Source organism: Equus quagga, chromosome 3 (assembly GCF_021613505.1).
Source record: "Equus quagga isolate Etosha38 chromosome 3, UCLA_HA_Equagga_1.0, whole genome shotgun sequence".
In the NCBI taxonomy this organism is placed as follows: domain Eukaryota; kingdom Metazoa; phylum Chordata; class Mammalia; order Perissodactyla; family Equidae; genus Equus; species Equus quagga.
Genome location: NC_060269.1, coordinates 7,145,727 through 7,160,496, shown reverse-complemented (window position 1 = coordinate 7,160,496; position 14,770 = coordinate 7,145,727). Strand labels below are relative to the sequence as shown.

General features: G+C 42.8%; 1 protein-coding gene across 1 annotated transcript; it reads right to left on the bottom strand.

Annotated features, from left to right (window-relative positions):
• Positions 1 to 5,609: 5,609 nt before the first annotated feature.
• Positions 5,610 to 14,041, bottom strand: LOC124237255 (potassium/sodium hyperpolarization-activated cyclic nucleotide-gated channel 4-like). The gene is made up of 6 exons (XM_046656716.1): positions 13,972 to 14,041; positions 12,982 to 13,483; positions 11,539 to 11,713; positions 10,502 to 11,130; positions 7,707 to 7,825; positions 5,610 to 5,854 (listed from the first exon to the last, which is right to left on the bottom strand). Exons 1-6 carry the CDS (start codon positions 14,039 to 14,041, stop codon positions 5,847 to 5,849), a joined length of 1,503 nt encoding a protein of 500 aa, XP_046512672.1. The 3' UTR covers positions 5,610 to 5,846.
• Between the last annotated feature and the right edge of the window lie 729 nt (positions 14,042 to 14,770).

The following is a 14,770-nucleotide window of genomic DNA, read 5'->3' as shown; positions in this document are numbered from 1 at the left end:
GGTTGGGTCTTGTGGTGATGAACTCCCTTAGCTTTTGTTTATCCAGGAAAGTTTTTATTTCTCCACCATATGTGAAGGATATTTTCACTGGATAGAGTATTCTTGCTTGAAAGTTTCTGTCTTGCAGAATTTTGAATATATTATTCCACTCTCTCCTAGCCTGTAAGGTTTCTGCTGAGAAATCTGCTGAAAGCTTGATAGGGGTTCCTTTGGAAGTTATTTTCTTCTGCCTTGCTGCCCTTAATATTTTCTCTTTATCATTGACTTTTTCCAGCTTTACTACTATATGCCTTGGAGAAGCTCTTTTAACACTGATAAAATTAGGAGTTATAATGGTTTCTTCCACTTGTATTTCCATCTCCTTTCCCAGGTTTGGGAAGTTCTCAACTATTATTTCTTTGAACAAGCTTTCTGCTCCATTCTCCTTCTCTTCCTGCTCTGGAATACATATACTCTTTATGTTGCAATTCCTAATTGTGTTGGATATTTCTCGGAGAATTTCTTCATTTCTTTTTAGTCTTAGTTCTCTCTCCTCTGCCATCTGAAACATTTCTATATTTCTGTCCTCCAAGCTGCTAATGCTGTCCTCCACAATATCAACTCTGTTATTCAGGGATTCCAGATTTTTATTTATCTCATCTATTGTGTTTTTCATTTCCAAGATTTCTGATTGGTTTTTCTTTACAGTGTCAATCTCTTTTGTGAAGAAGTTCCTCATTTCATTGAATTGTCTATCTGTATTTTCTTGTAACTCATTGAGTTTTTTATGATAGCTATTTTGAATTCTCTGTCATTTAGATGATAAATTTCTGTGCCTTCAGGATTGACTTCTGGGTGCTTGTCATTTTCCTTCTGGTCTGGAGTATTAATATATTTTTTCCTACTGTTTGATGGCATTCATTTGTGCCTCCGCACACTGATAGTATTTGGTTGCAGCTTTCGCTTGCTGCCACTATGTGGAGGTTAAGAACTGTGTATTCTGAGCCCACGACTATCTGTGGCTGGCTCTCTCAGAGCTGCTGCTTTTCTATTGTATGTGCAGGTGCTCTGGCCCACCAGCTGAGTTGGAGCACCAGGCAGGGGAGGGGTGCTTTCTTTCCCCTGCACAATCCCAGAGGTTCCTTGCTCTGACGTTATCATCTCTCTTCTGGGGTGCTGGCTTGATGAAGACATCCCCGCAACATCTTAGCCACCTCTGAAGGGGCATTCCCACAGGCTGTGAGGGAACTTGGAGAGCAAACGTGTTCCTGTAGAGGGCTATTCCTCTCCTCATCCTCTCAGAGCTGTGCACAGTCCTAGGGTTGCTGCCATTTAAGAGGGAGAGGAATTCCTTTACCTCCTTCCACTTCCTCCAGGGGTCCAGGACCTCCACCTTCACGCGTTTGGCTGCGTGGGTCTCTCAGACATCTTTTGTGTTGTGTGAATGTCCTTTGTTGCTATATGAATGTCCATTTTGTTGCCTCTTAGAGGGGCGAGTCTAAGGGAAGCGTTCATTCCACCATGATGCTGACATCACTCCTCTTCAGTTTCAGCATTTTTTGTCCATTCTTTCAGATTTTCCACCTAGACAGTCATGACATCTGTGAACACAGACAGCTTTTTATCCTCTTTCCCAATCTGTATACCTTTTCTTTCCTTTTCTTGCCTTAATTGCATTACCAAGGACTTCCAGTACAATGTTGAAAAGGAGTGGTGAGAGGGGACATCCTGCCTTGTATCTGATCTTAGTGGGAAAGCTTTGAGTTTCTCACCATTAAGTATAGTGTTAGCTGTAGGTTTTTTGTGGATAGTCTTTATCAAGTTGATAAAGTTCCCTTCTATTTCTAGTTTACTGAGAGTTTTTATCATGAATAGGTGTTGGATTTTGTCACATGCTTTTTCTGCATCTATTATGATGACCATGTGATTTTTCTTTCTCAGTCTATTGATGTGATGGATTACATTAATTGATTTTTGAATATTGAACTAGCTTTGCACACCTGGGATAAATCCCACTGGGTCATGGCATGTAATTCTTACACTTTTTTAGATTTCATTTACTAATATTTTGTTGAGGATTTTTGCATCTATGTTTATGAGAGATATTGGTGTTTTGTTTTCTTTTCTTGTAATGTCTGTCTGGTTTGGGTATCAGGGTAATGCTGGCCTCAAAGAATGAGTTAGGAAGTATTTCCTCTGCTTCTCTCCTCTGAAAGAGATTGCAGAGAATTGCTATAATTTCTTCCTTAAATGTTTGGTAGAATTCACCAGTGAGCCCATCTGGGCCTGCTGCTTTCTGTTTTGAAAGGTTATTAATTATTGATTAAATTTATTTAATAGTTATAGGCCAATTTAGATTGTCTATTTCTTCTTCTGTGAGTTTTGGCAGACTGTGGCTTTCAAGGAGTTGGGCCATTTCATCTAAGTTATCAAATCTGTGTGTGTAATATTATTCATAGTATTCCTTTATTATCCTTTTAACTTCCATTAGGTCTGTATTGATGTCCCCTCTTTCATTTCTGATGTTAGTAATTTATGTCTTTTCTCTTTTTTTCTTAGTTAGTCTGCTTAGAGGCTTGTTGATTTTGTTGATCTTCTCAAAGACCTAGCTTTTGGTTTAGTTTACTTTATTGATTTCCTGTTTTGAATTTCATTGATTAGTGCTCTAATTCTTCTTTTTACTTTTTTTCTGCTTACTTTGGATTTCATTTGCTCTTCTTTTTCTAGTTTCCCAGGGTGGAAACTAGAGTATTTACTTTAGATCTTTCTTCTTTTCTAATATCTTCATTCAATGCTATAAATTCCCCTCTAAGAACTGCTATTGCTGCATCCCACAAATTATAGTAAGTTGTGTTTTCATTTTCATTTAGTTCAAAATATTTTTTCTCTTGAGATTTCTTCTTTGACCTGTATGCTATTTAGAAGTGTGTTGTTTAAAATCCACATATCTTGGGATTCTTCAGTTATCTTTCTGTTATTGATTTCTAGTTTAGTTCCATTGTGGTATGAGAGCAGACACTGTATGATTTTTATTCTTTCAAATATGTTAAGGTATATTTTATGGTCCAGAATCTGATCTATCTTGGTAAATGTTCCATGTGAGCTTGAGAAAAATGTGCGTTCTGCTGTTGTTGAATGAAGTAGTCTAGAGATGTCATTATTGATAGTGTTGTTGAGTTCAACCATGTCCTTACTGATTTTCTGCCTGCTGGATCTTTCCATTTCTGAGAGAGGGGTGTCAAAGTCTCCATTTATGATAGTATATTCATCTGTTTCTCCATGAAGTTCTATCAGTTTTTGCCTCCTGTAATTTGATGCTTTGCTGTTAGGTGCATACATGTTAAGGATTATGTCTTCTCAGAGAATTGTCCCCTTTATCATTATGTAATGCCTCTCTTTATCCCTGGTAACTTTCATTACTTTGAAGTCTTCTCTGTCTGAAATTAATATAGCTACTCTTGCTTTCTTTTGATTAGTGTTAGCATGGTATATTTTTCTCCAACCATTGACTTTTAATCTATATGTGTCTTTATATTCAAAGTGGATTTCTTATAGACAAGTATAATTGGGTCATGTTTTCTGATCCACTTTTATAATCTCTGTCTAATTGGTGCATTTAGACCACTGACATCCAAAGTGATTATTGACATGATGGATTAATATCTACCATATTTATTACTATTGTTGCCTTTGATATTTGTTTCTATTTTTGTCTTCCACTCTTTTCTGCTTTTTGTGGTTTTTATTGAGCATTTTATATAAGTCTATTTTCTCTCTTTTCTTAATATGTTATACTTCCTTTTTTACTTTATTTAGTGGTTGCCCTAGAGTTTGCAATATATATCCAAGTCCACTTTCAAATAGCACTATACCAGCTCACAGGTAGTATGAGTACCTTATAATAACAAAATAATCCTAATTCCTTCCTCCTATTCCTTGTATCATTGCCGTCACTCATTTCACTTATATATGAGCAGACATAAGCATATATATTCATAAGATATATATGTAGGCACACATAACTGAATACATTGTTGCTATTATTATCTTGAATAAATTATTATTTGTTAGATCAATTAAGAATAAGAAAAACAATGGGGCCAGACTGCTGGTGTAGTGGTTGAGTTCACGTGTTCCACTTTGGCAGTCTGGGGCTGGCAGGTTTGAATCCTGGGTGCGGACGTACACACTGCTCATCCAGCCATGCCATGGTGGCATTCCATGTACAAAATAGAGGAAGATGGGCATGGATGTTAGCTCAGGGCCAATCTTCCTCAACAAAAAGAGGAGGATTGATGGTGGATATTAGCTCAGGGCTAATCTTCCTCAAAAAAAAAAAAAAAAAAAGCATAGACATGGAAATCAATGGAACAGAATAAGGAATCTAGAAATAGGGCTACACAAATAAGGATAACTTATTTTTGACAAAGATAATTCAATGGAGAAAGGGGAGTTTTCAAAAAATGGTGCTAGAGCAATTAACACCCATTTGCAAGGAAATTAACCTTAATCCATACCTTGTACCATACACTAAAATAAGTCATAGACCAAAATGTAAAATGTAAAACTACATAACTTCTGGAAGAAAATCCTTGGTGTCCTTGATTTAGTTAAAGATTTTTAAGATAATATGCCAAAAGCACTATCTATAGAAGAAAAATTGATAAATATGACTTCATCAAAGTTTAAAACTTCTACTTTTCAAAACAAACTGTTAATAGAATAAAAAGAGAAGGAATATACAGAGAAAATATTTTCAAACCATATGTCTGATAGAGGACTTGTTTCCAGAATATATAAAGAAATCTCAAAATTCAATAATAAGAAAGCAAATAACCCAATTTTAAAAATGAACATGGGGGTCAGCCCCAGTGGCCTAATGGTTAAATTTGGTGTGCTCTACTTGTGGGCCTCAGGTTCAGTTCCTGGCACAGACCTGCACCACTTATCAGTGGCCATACTGTGGTGGTGGCCCACATACAAAATAGAGGAAGACTGGCAACAGATGTTAGCTCAGGGCCAATCTTCCTCAAGCAAAAAGAGGAATATTGGTAACAGATGTTAGCTCAGGGCCAATCTTCCTCAGCAAAAAAATAAATAAATATAAAATGAAATGGACAAGGGCTTTAAAGATACTTCACCAGAAAAGACATAGGAATGGCAAATAAGCACATGAAAAAAAATGCTCAATCTCATTATTTGTGAAGAGAATGCAAGTGAAAACCACAGTGAGCTACTACTACACATGACAAAAACAACAAAAACAGAGACAAAAACAAAACTGACAATGCCAAGTGCTGAAAAGGATGCAGAGCAAGTGGAATTCTGCTGATGGGAATACACAATGGTACAATAACTTTGAAAATACTTTAGCAGTTTCTTACAAATACACACTTAACCATATGAACCAGCAATTTTCCTCCTATCCTCACGTGAAATGAAAACTAAGTTCACACAAAAACGTGCACGTGACTTTTTATAGTGGCTTTATTCATAATTGCCCCAAACTGGAAACAGCTGAAATGTCCTTCTACTTGTGAATACATAACTGTGGTACATCCACACAAGGAAACACTACTCAGCAATAAAAAGCACGAATTATTGATACTCACAACATGAGTAAATCTCAGATGCATTGCACTAAATGAAAGAAGCCAGACTCAAGAGGCTACATTCTGAATGATTCATTTACATAACAATTTGGAAAAAGCAAATGCAGGTACAGAAAACAGGTCAGTGGTTGCTAGGCATCACAGGAGTAGAGAGGGACTGACTGTGAATGAGCTGGGGGAAGTTTAGGGGGTGATGAAACTCTTCTATATCTTGATTGTGGTGTTGGTTACAGGTCTGTAGGCATTTGTCAAAACTCACAGACCTGTACATGAAAATGGGGTGATTTATTTTATATAAATTATACCTCATCTAAAATAGATAAGCAAATAACCAATACACCATTTTTCTTCTAAGATTCAGCTACGTGCTTTTCTAAGTTGGGGTTCTACTTCCCTGCTCCCCCAGGGAAATGTTACCTTTGCCTCCGCATGATTCCAAATCCACTCAGCTACTAAGGGCATTGAGCCTTCTCATTTTATCTCAAGTTCTCAAAACATAGGAAGGTTGTCATTAGTGATGGTTAAATTGAAGCATTCTGCTTGCACTTGCTCAGCTCGGCTCCAGTTACACAATCTGCTGGGTATTCTAGGTGTCCTATCTGGAATTATGAGGGTCCACATAAGATGTTCCCTGGTTCACCTTCTTCTGTGACCAAGATTACCACCTTTAACTACCTAGGAATCAAGGTAAGATTGAGAGAGAGGCAAATCTCCCTCTCTCTGGTACTTTCCCCAGGTTCCGGAGTCTGGAACGTGTGCTCATTAGATTCAGTTGTGAGTGACAGAAAACCCTAAACAACAGGGGTTCAAACAAGTAAAAATTTATTTCTCTCATGCACACAAATTTGGAAAGAAGCAGTGGAGAGCTGGCACAGCATCTCTGCTCCACCGTCTCCAGACTGTGCTCTTCTTCCTCATGAGCCAAGATAGAGATCCAAATGTCACACCATGTTCCAAGCAGCAGGGCAGAGGAAAAGGAGACAGCAGGGACGCTTCTACCTTTAAAGACGTAAACTGTGAATACCACATCGTTTTACCTCTCATCAGCTAGAATTGGGTTTGTACTGACCACTCCTAGCAGCAAGGAAAATGAGAAATGTAGTCTTTATTGTAGGCAGCCATGTGCCCAGCTAAAAGATGGGAGTCATATCTCTAGAGAAGAAGGAGAAAATGGCTAGTAGAGGCCCACTGGCAGTCTCTGCCACAGCAATGTTGCATTAAGGACATTCCCATTCAATCTTGCCAGGGTACGTCTTTATCCTTGAATGTCTTGAAGGACTGAGGAGGTGGCATTTCCATCAGTTCATGGGGTAGGTCCAGTTTTGATGTGGAACTATGGATCTAAGGGCAGGTGTCTATGGGGATACAGGGTTCTTTGTGGCCACTGGTTACATGAGATTTTAGTGCCCTATCTGCATTTATGTTAGATTGTGTTGGCTCCAAGTGTGTGCTTTAATAGCTAATAAAAAATAAGGCAATTAATATATACTTTATTTGTTGACTCTAATGGCAGCCAAATGACACTGTACAAAGATTTCTCAATACATCTAAAATAGAAAAGTTGTGGGCACCATCATACAATACCTGACGTGATACTAAAGGCACTAAACTGGAAATTTCACAGTGACTGGTTGAATGAAATTTGCATTGTGGGTCTTTATGTAGTTAAAAAACACATCACATCAATCTATCACATCAATTAATATTAATTTGGATGCAATTGCCCTTATAGCTGTGCCTTTTTTAATTTGTAAACTTTGTTGGTTTTCATGGTTGTATAAAAGATACAAACATAAGGAATTTATACCAAGATTTTGTTTGTACATCTTTAGATAACATCATCATAATCATAGCCATGGTCTACCCTGAGTGGACCACAGAGAATCTTTTCCTTTTCATAAGCGTCAACACATTACTCAAGGAAAGGACACAGGCTTGGAACTGTCAAGTCTGGGTACACATTGTGGCAGGTCTAGACTGCAATCAGGATCTCCATCTTTAGGCAACGGGTGACCTTGGGCAATGGTTTCCTCATTTGTGAAAATGGTAATGACAATAATGTCCTCCTTGGGATTTGTGGAAGACAAAACGAAATAATATACTGAAAGTTCCTACCTGGTACGGTGCCTGGCTCACTGTAGGTCTGCTTCCCTTCTGCAAGAAGCAGCTTTTCCTTGGTTTTCATCAGGTATCCAATGAAATAAGTCTTTAGGAAAGCACTCCAGAAAACGGCACTGCAACCGAAACATATGGGGAAAGACTAAGTGGAGGAAAAAACTGCAAAAGAAATCATTCCTTCAGAAGACAATTTGTCAAGAGCACTGATGTTGACCTGCACAGCTGTGGATTTTGTATTGTCCAATCAATATTAATCAATGCAGAGGAGGAGGAGGAAAAAGAGATGGTCCTCATCCCTGTGGATGCCATGTTGACCTCCATTTTGACTCGCTTCTCCATAATGACTAAATTCACCCTGTGTTTTGTAGTTACAGATTTATTTCTTCTTAAATATTGAGTTAGAGAGAATCTCCAGTTGCTAGCAAATTGTGATTGAAATCACTATATAGGTATTCTTTCTTAGCCAAACGCTTGGAAGCAAGAAATGTATTACTGACGTCGTATTAGACTGCATATATATATATATGTTTTTATTTATTATTATTTTAAGATTCTGTGTGGCTTAGTATATTTCATCCCTATTTTGTGAGGAAAGAAAAAAGCACTTTGAGCTTTTGGGGTAAGAGGGAAGGAAAAGGCTGTTATTTAATAAGACACTACTCCTTAATTAGCTTACTTTAACAAATCAATTGTTTCCAAGCATCAGCATGGAGAAAAGTAAGCATTGTTAAGACCAATTTCATAAGACTGAGAGCCCAAGGGAGATTTGGAGAAGAAACCAAAACCACATGTGATTCTTTGGGAGCGGCCAGTAATTTATCCTAAGAAACAACGCACTTAGCCCCACAACAACTTCCTTAAACCTCCGATGACTCATTTCTGAGAAATAGTGTGGATCTCAAATCCAATGTAACTCAGATAATTTGCAGTATGGGGGGAGGGGAGTCACCAGATTCATGGAAATAATAAAATTGTATTTTCCTCTAATTTTTAGTGGCATATTAGATTCTCTCCAGATGGGAAATCAAAAGAAAAGGAGAAAGCTATGTTCTAGTTAGGGCATTAATAGGAGTTCAGGTTCGGGTTAATGTTGACACAGAGTTTTATTTTTTTATTTTTAGCCTATTTTATTTTTTCAGAATTTCTTAGTAGACATTTACCATGAAAAACTTTAGAAAATATCTCTTCATTTCTTCTGCACAATATTGCATTGTGAGATTATTCTTTTTCTTCCTTCAAGAAAAAATGAACTCGCAAATCCTCAAAAATAAAAACTCTGCAGAAAAAGAGAATTTGCTGAGAAGAATACCATTATCCACTTGCAAATCCTTGCCTTTCTCTTATTCTCTGTCCTGCTGTCTCCTGTCAACAATACAGCACAGTTTCAGTGGGGTGATCGGTGCTGCAAGAGGGCAGAGGGAAACAGACCCACAGTCGCCTCCTTCAGGGGGAAGACAGCTTCTGTCGACACAGAAAGCCGAAGCCTCAAAGCAACACTCAGAATTAAACATTATCTGGATCCTGATTGTTTTTAACATAGCAGCTTTAGATGCCGTATTTTCAAGCACGGGGATGAAAGAGGACAGGTTTTAATCACCGCTGAGGACAAGTCAAGAAGAAACATTTAGGAATGATTAGACACAAAAAATTTCCTGTTAGCAAGTATTATTAAATAAGGAAAAACATTACTTTAAAACATTGGTAAAAAAATCTTTCTTTGGGAATCCATCAAAGCCCTGTGAGGTGACCTCATCCCTCTGGGAAAATTAGATGTGATTTACCCACAATATGGAAATAATAGCACTGACGAGCGTTTCTTTCTCTGGCCTACCCCAAGAATGGTGATTTAACAAAAATTAAAAATTTAGAATTAGCATTGAACGTTTCGGTCCTGTGCAGCAATGTTTATATCATAGTTCAAGAACAAGTTTTTAAAGTGTTTGTTTTTAAGTTACAGAATCCCATGTCAACCCAAACGGTCAACTTCCAGGGCCTCGATTTCAACTGTGGGTGAGTTCTGTGATGTAACTCACCCCCTTTAGCCATCTCTGATCTGGAACTTACTTCCAATCTCTGAGGAAGACTGCGAAAGACCAGGCACTCTCCAGAAGACCAGCGTTTTTAAATAACAATCCTTGATTACAAATGTTCCAAAATTTACTTGGAAAACGCAGAAGAAGATTTAAATGACCACTCCCCAATGGCAAAAAGATAAGTACTATGACTATTTTTCTCTCCAGGATGTATGTGTTCCTGTTTCCCTCCAACCACTCAGATATATATATATACACACACATACATGGTCCACAAACTGGGGTCACGCTAAGCATCGTATCACGATTTTCAGAAATTAAATATCTGTCATAAATATGATTTTAAAGTCTGCGGGACTTTTTATTTGTTGCGGCAGTACTGTAATTTATTATTAGTCTCCACTGTTGGCAAATGTGGGCAGCTTAAAAGAGTCACAGGGAAAATGCTAAAATTTAAGTCCTTAAGTTACCTTTGACACTTAGGAAAGCACAATTTGCCTAACCAAGTTAAGGACAAGTACATTTTAGCAGGAAAGAGATGAAAATGGGGAGCAGAAACAGGAATTTGGGCGTCTGGATCCAGGGCATGAGGCCTAAGGCAGCCCCCTCCCCCAACATTTTACACACATGCCATCTAACTAAAATGAGCATCAAATTCCAACTCGGAAGAGAAGAAAAAAATACTAGGGGAGCCACAGCAGTCTGAGAGAGAAGCTGGAAAGGGGCTCTGGGCGCGTGAGGACAAACATTTATCTGTACCCACAGGATACAATGTACAGACGCGGTATCCTCCCCAGGAGCGCATACGAGGTCCTCTTAACAGTCTGGAGTCCAGGTCTTTTCCCCGACCGAGTCCTGGCGTCGCTTCCAGCTGCGGAACAGCGAAGTCCTCCCAACGCAAGTCCGGGGCTAGGCCGGCCGCTTGTGGACCTCGGCTGCCGCAGGCCGCCGCGGAGGGTCCGGCCTGCCCGTGCGCTCGGCTCCGCGGCGGCCGCAGGTGGAGGCCCGGAGGGCGGCCCGGGGACCCGGCAGAGGGCGCCAGGCCCTCGCCGCGCGCCCCGCGGACGCCCAGGTGCGGCGGGCGGGGAGCGGGAGCCCGGGGCGCCGCCGGCCGGAGGGGCGCCTCCTGCAGACCCCTCGGCGCTCCGGCTCCCGCGGGCCTCGGCCTCTGTAAGATCTTGTTTTGTGTTTTGTTTTAAAAGCCTCCTCCGCCCCCGGACTGCTTGAAGGCGCAAATGAGAGAGGGCGGGAGGCGAGGGAGGGGGACAAGGAGAAAAGAGGCGCTGGGGACTGAATGCCTTCTTTAAATTACTGCTGACACCTCGGTTCCAGGCCCCTAAAATCTCAATCAACAATCCATTAGAACTCAACAGGAGTAAAACGAAATCCTCGTTTAAGTGTATTTATCCGATCTCCTTTCTCTCTTTCAAATGCTAAATCCATTTCAGCATATGCCCCCTTCTTTCTCTCGCCTTTCTCTCCAGACTGGCAGCCCGTACCACTCTTGTAAATATGAAAGATGCTAATCATATGACATATCACGTCTCCGTCGGAGCCGGAATAAAGCCTTCAGATTTGGGATCATTGCCTCCAGACAACAGCTTCATCAGCCGGAAAGTTGGTTTTTTTCTCCTTTCCTTCAACTCTCAATCCCTTCTTTGTCTAGAGGAAAATGCAGCCGACTCGAGCCACCCAGGCCATATGGTTCACTCTGTATTTTCTTAGTTGAATTCTGAATTGTTTCTGTGACTTGCGAAGTTTTTTTGGAAGTGCGTATAAAGACATAGAAGAGCTACTTGTGCTGGGAGCGCTGCCCGCGCGCCGCGGCCGCCCCCTCCCGGCCTGGAGTCCCGACCCCGCGGCGTCCGCCAGCGCAGCATCACCCGCGGGACCGGCCGTCCAGGCCGCGGCCGTCTGCTCGCCGGCGGGGCGCACTCCGCGCCCCGCACGGCGCCTGGCACACAGTGGGCGCTTGAGAAATATTTGGAGGAATGAAAGAATGAATAAGTTAGCTCTTAGGGTCGCCCCCAAATGTTTTGGGCTCTAAAGTATCCCTTTGGATCTCTGAAGATAAAACCTAGCCTTGTGCTCTCCTGACACTCTCTATTATATTACAGTTTTTTTGTGTCGATGCAACACACAGTTTTCTGATTTATGTGACTTTTTTTTTGGTCTACTTATTTGAATGTAAGCTCTCCACGGGTAGGAATGATGTCTGCCTCCTGCGTGGCATCGTTCCCGGGGGTCGGTACAGGGCCTGGCATACACTGGGTGCTCATTAAGTGTATTTGGAATGTAGGAAGGAGGGATGGTTGAACGAATGAGTGAAAGTAGTAAACTGATATCCTATTCCCCAAAGGTACAGATTAAAGAATGTTCTCTGCTAAAGTTTGGAACTTATTTATCCCCCAAGTTCAGCCTTATATCAGCAACAACAAACAATAGCTTTATTTCCAGAAGAGAATTCAGTGTTTTGGGGGGTTTTGCTTTTTCCTTAGTGGAGAAGAGAGGAAAAACCAGTTTTCAGATCTGGATCCATTGCTCTCAATAAGTTTTGTGTTTTCCAGATTCAGGACTGTCCTGCGAGGGAGCAGGCTGCCAAATTTCCTTTCTCTCCGTCTAACTCCTTATACAAACCCCAAAGGGCCCTTTCACCAAATCATTAAATTCTGCAGAGGTGGTCAAGCTCACACTGCTTTTCATGAGACGGAGAAAGAAAAGGGTCCTTGAAGTTTAGAAGATGCCCAAGGAAAACTCCTTGAATGACATCAAAAGAATGAGTTTCCATAGCTGTTGAAGCACGAGGGCCGTGTATCCGCACAAAGGGGGACCGGGGCACCGGGACGGGCCCACCGCTCTGTCCCAGGACAATTGGGTCACTGAAATAGGGAATTAATTACCATTGGAGAGTGGGCAGCCCATTCACCACTGGCTGAGTTTTATTAAACGCCAATATAAATAACAAAACAACTCTTGTGGCTGCACTATTCCTACACGCCAAAGGAAGGATTATGCTGGGGATTAACATCTTAAAGTCTATGAGACTTTCTGACTCAAGGCTCGGAGCTGGTAATCGTGTTTGTCTCCTGGTTCAGCGATTAGTGCTCTCTTTCTTGCACTTTCCCCTGGATAGCCAATGTCCCTTTTTGCAGGCACAGAGTGTTGCGTGGGCGGGGGGCTTCTCTCCCTAGTGGGCCCCCAGCCCCCCATTCACGCGCCGGCTGTTCTTTTCCCCTCACCTGAGGAAAACAATCAGAAAGCTGGCTAGGATTGGCAAAATCTCCTGCAGTGATTTCTTTCCTTCGTGGGAAAGGAGAAGGGCGCTTGGGTAGCGGGTGGCACAGGGGTGAAGAGAAGCGGGCGGGGCGCTGCGTTCCCGGAGCGGGTGGGAGAGGGTAGGGTCGGCGGAAGGAACCGAGCCTCCTAGCACCTGCCTGGCAGACTTCGCCGCCGTCAGGACGACCTTGTGCGTCAAGCTCAAGTCCCCAATGTTTGGTCTGCGGCACCAAAGCGCGCTGTGCGGCCTTGGGGCAAGGGTGGGGGAACGGGGCTCGGCGCCGGGGACCGACCCTGCCGGGCTCGCGTCTCCGCTGGCTGATTCCGCCGCCGCCACCAGCCGCCGGGAGCGGGCGGGGCGGGGCTGGGCGGGAGGCGGCCGCGCGCCCGGGCTCCGACGTCTCCAGGACTCGGGGGACGCCGAATCCTCCCCGGACAGGGTCCGAGGGAAAAGCCAGGGTGAGACTGAGAATTCCGTGCAGGGCTCCAGTACGAGGTGGGGCGTGAGTTTACTTGGTTATTTCTCGTGGCTTCCTGGGCTCCCCGAAGGGGACGGCCCCAAACTCCGAGCTCCCCCAGCGCTCACCGTCACAACGACGAACTCTGGCTTTGCGAGGAGCCCCCTGCAGGGGGAGAGCGGATCCTTCCCACCGCGGCCTCCCCGGCTCGGGGAAACTGGGTTTCTAGCCCCCAGCGGAGAACTAAAGATGTTTGGGATTGGCTAACTTTTCCTCGCCATCTTTCCGCCTTTCGGAGAGGATTAGGATTTAGGCTACAAAGCCCCGCTTGGCAGGCACGTCACCCTGTCCCTTGAGCAGAGCGGAGACGCGCCCTCCCCTAGCCGGCAGGGTGGTTGACTGTGAGTGGGGAGACAGGCTCGCTGGGCAGGCAAACTTTGCTCTCGTTCTCTCCGGGGACAGCGCCCCCCACCCCCACCCCCACCCCATATTCACCTGCGAGAGCAGGAGTCTGGCGCGGGGACCATTTGTCCTCTTTGGCCACTTGTGGGGTCGAAGTGTGCATGGGATGTAGCCTATGTCCCACAGCAACACCTACCCTAAACTTTAGGGCTTTTGGGTCGTCTCAAAGTTCAAGCTTCTTAGGAGGAACAAAGACTTTCTAAGGATCTCTTCCCCTTCACCCCTCCCCTCGCGTCACTTTTCTCTCGCCACACGCACTCGGCCCCTTTCTTTCTAAGGCTTGGGGATGAGTCTAAATCATTGTGCTCCCATTTCTTGATAACTGCCCGCTTTGAGCTTTTGTTCTCGTAAGTAGGATTGCACACTGAAAGAGGGGCTGAAGATGAACAGTTTGACCCTTTGGGACAGTTCACGCGGTGGACAGCAGCGGCCCTCGGTCCCCTCCTCACTGATGCTATTCACACGCTCCCCTCCCCCTCCGCGCAACATTTCAGCCCCGGTTCATCTGGACAATCTTTTAGACCACACAAGTGCCTCTTGAATTTATTTAAGTTAAAAGAGTGCCACAAGAGTCCAGCTAAGGATATTTGGTGTTGGTCACGTCTTTGCAAATCTGAGTACAAATCGAAATTGCTTTCTTTCAGCAAAACCGAGCAAAATGCTGAGCAAACAGATTTCTGCAACTGGCTGTGAACGGTTGGTTTCTGGATCACACTAGCGTTGTTATTTTGTTCTTAGGGTTGTTTCCTTTTTGAGGTAATACTCTTCATGGTGAGAAATATTTCCAGAAGCGTTCTGCTATCAAGAGCGACGCTTCAATACACACAACCAA

Excerpts from the sequence above, each read along its gene's own strand:
- LOC124237255 (XM_046656716.1), bottom strand. The coding sequence starts at position 14,041 with ATGCACACTTCGACCCCACAAGTGGCCAAAGAGGACAAATGGTCCCCG. Across the intron at positions 11,714-12,981 it reads TTTCTGATTGTTTTCCTCAG|CGCCCACTGTGTGCCAGGCG; the intron begins GTGAGGGGAAAA and ends ATATTTCTCAAG. Across the intron at positions 11,131-11,538 it reads GGGCAGCGCTCCCAGCACAA|GATTTCGTTTTACTCCTGTT; the intron begins GTAGCTCTTCTA and ends CACTTAAACGAG.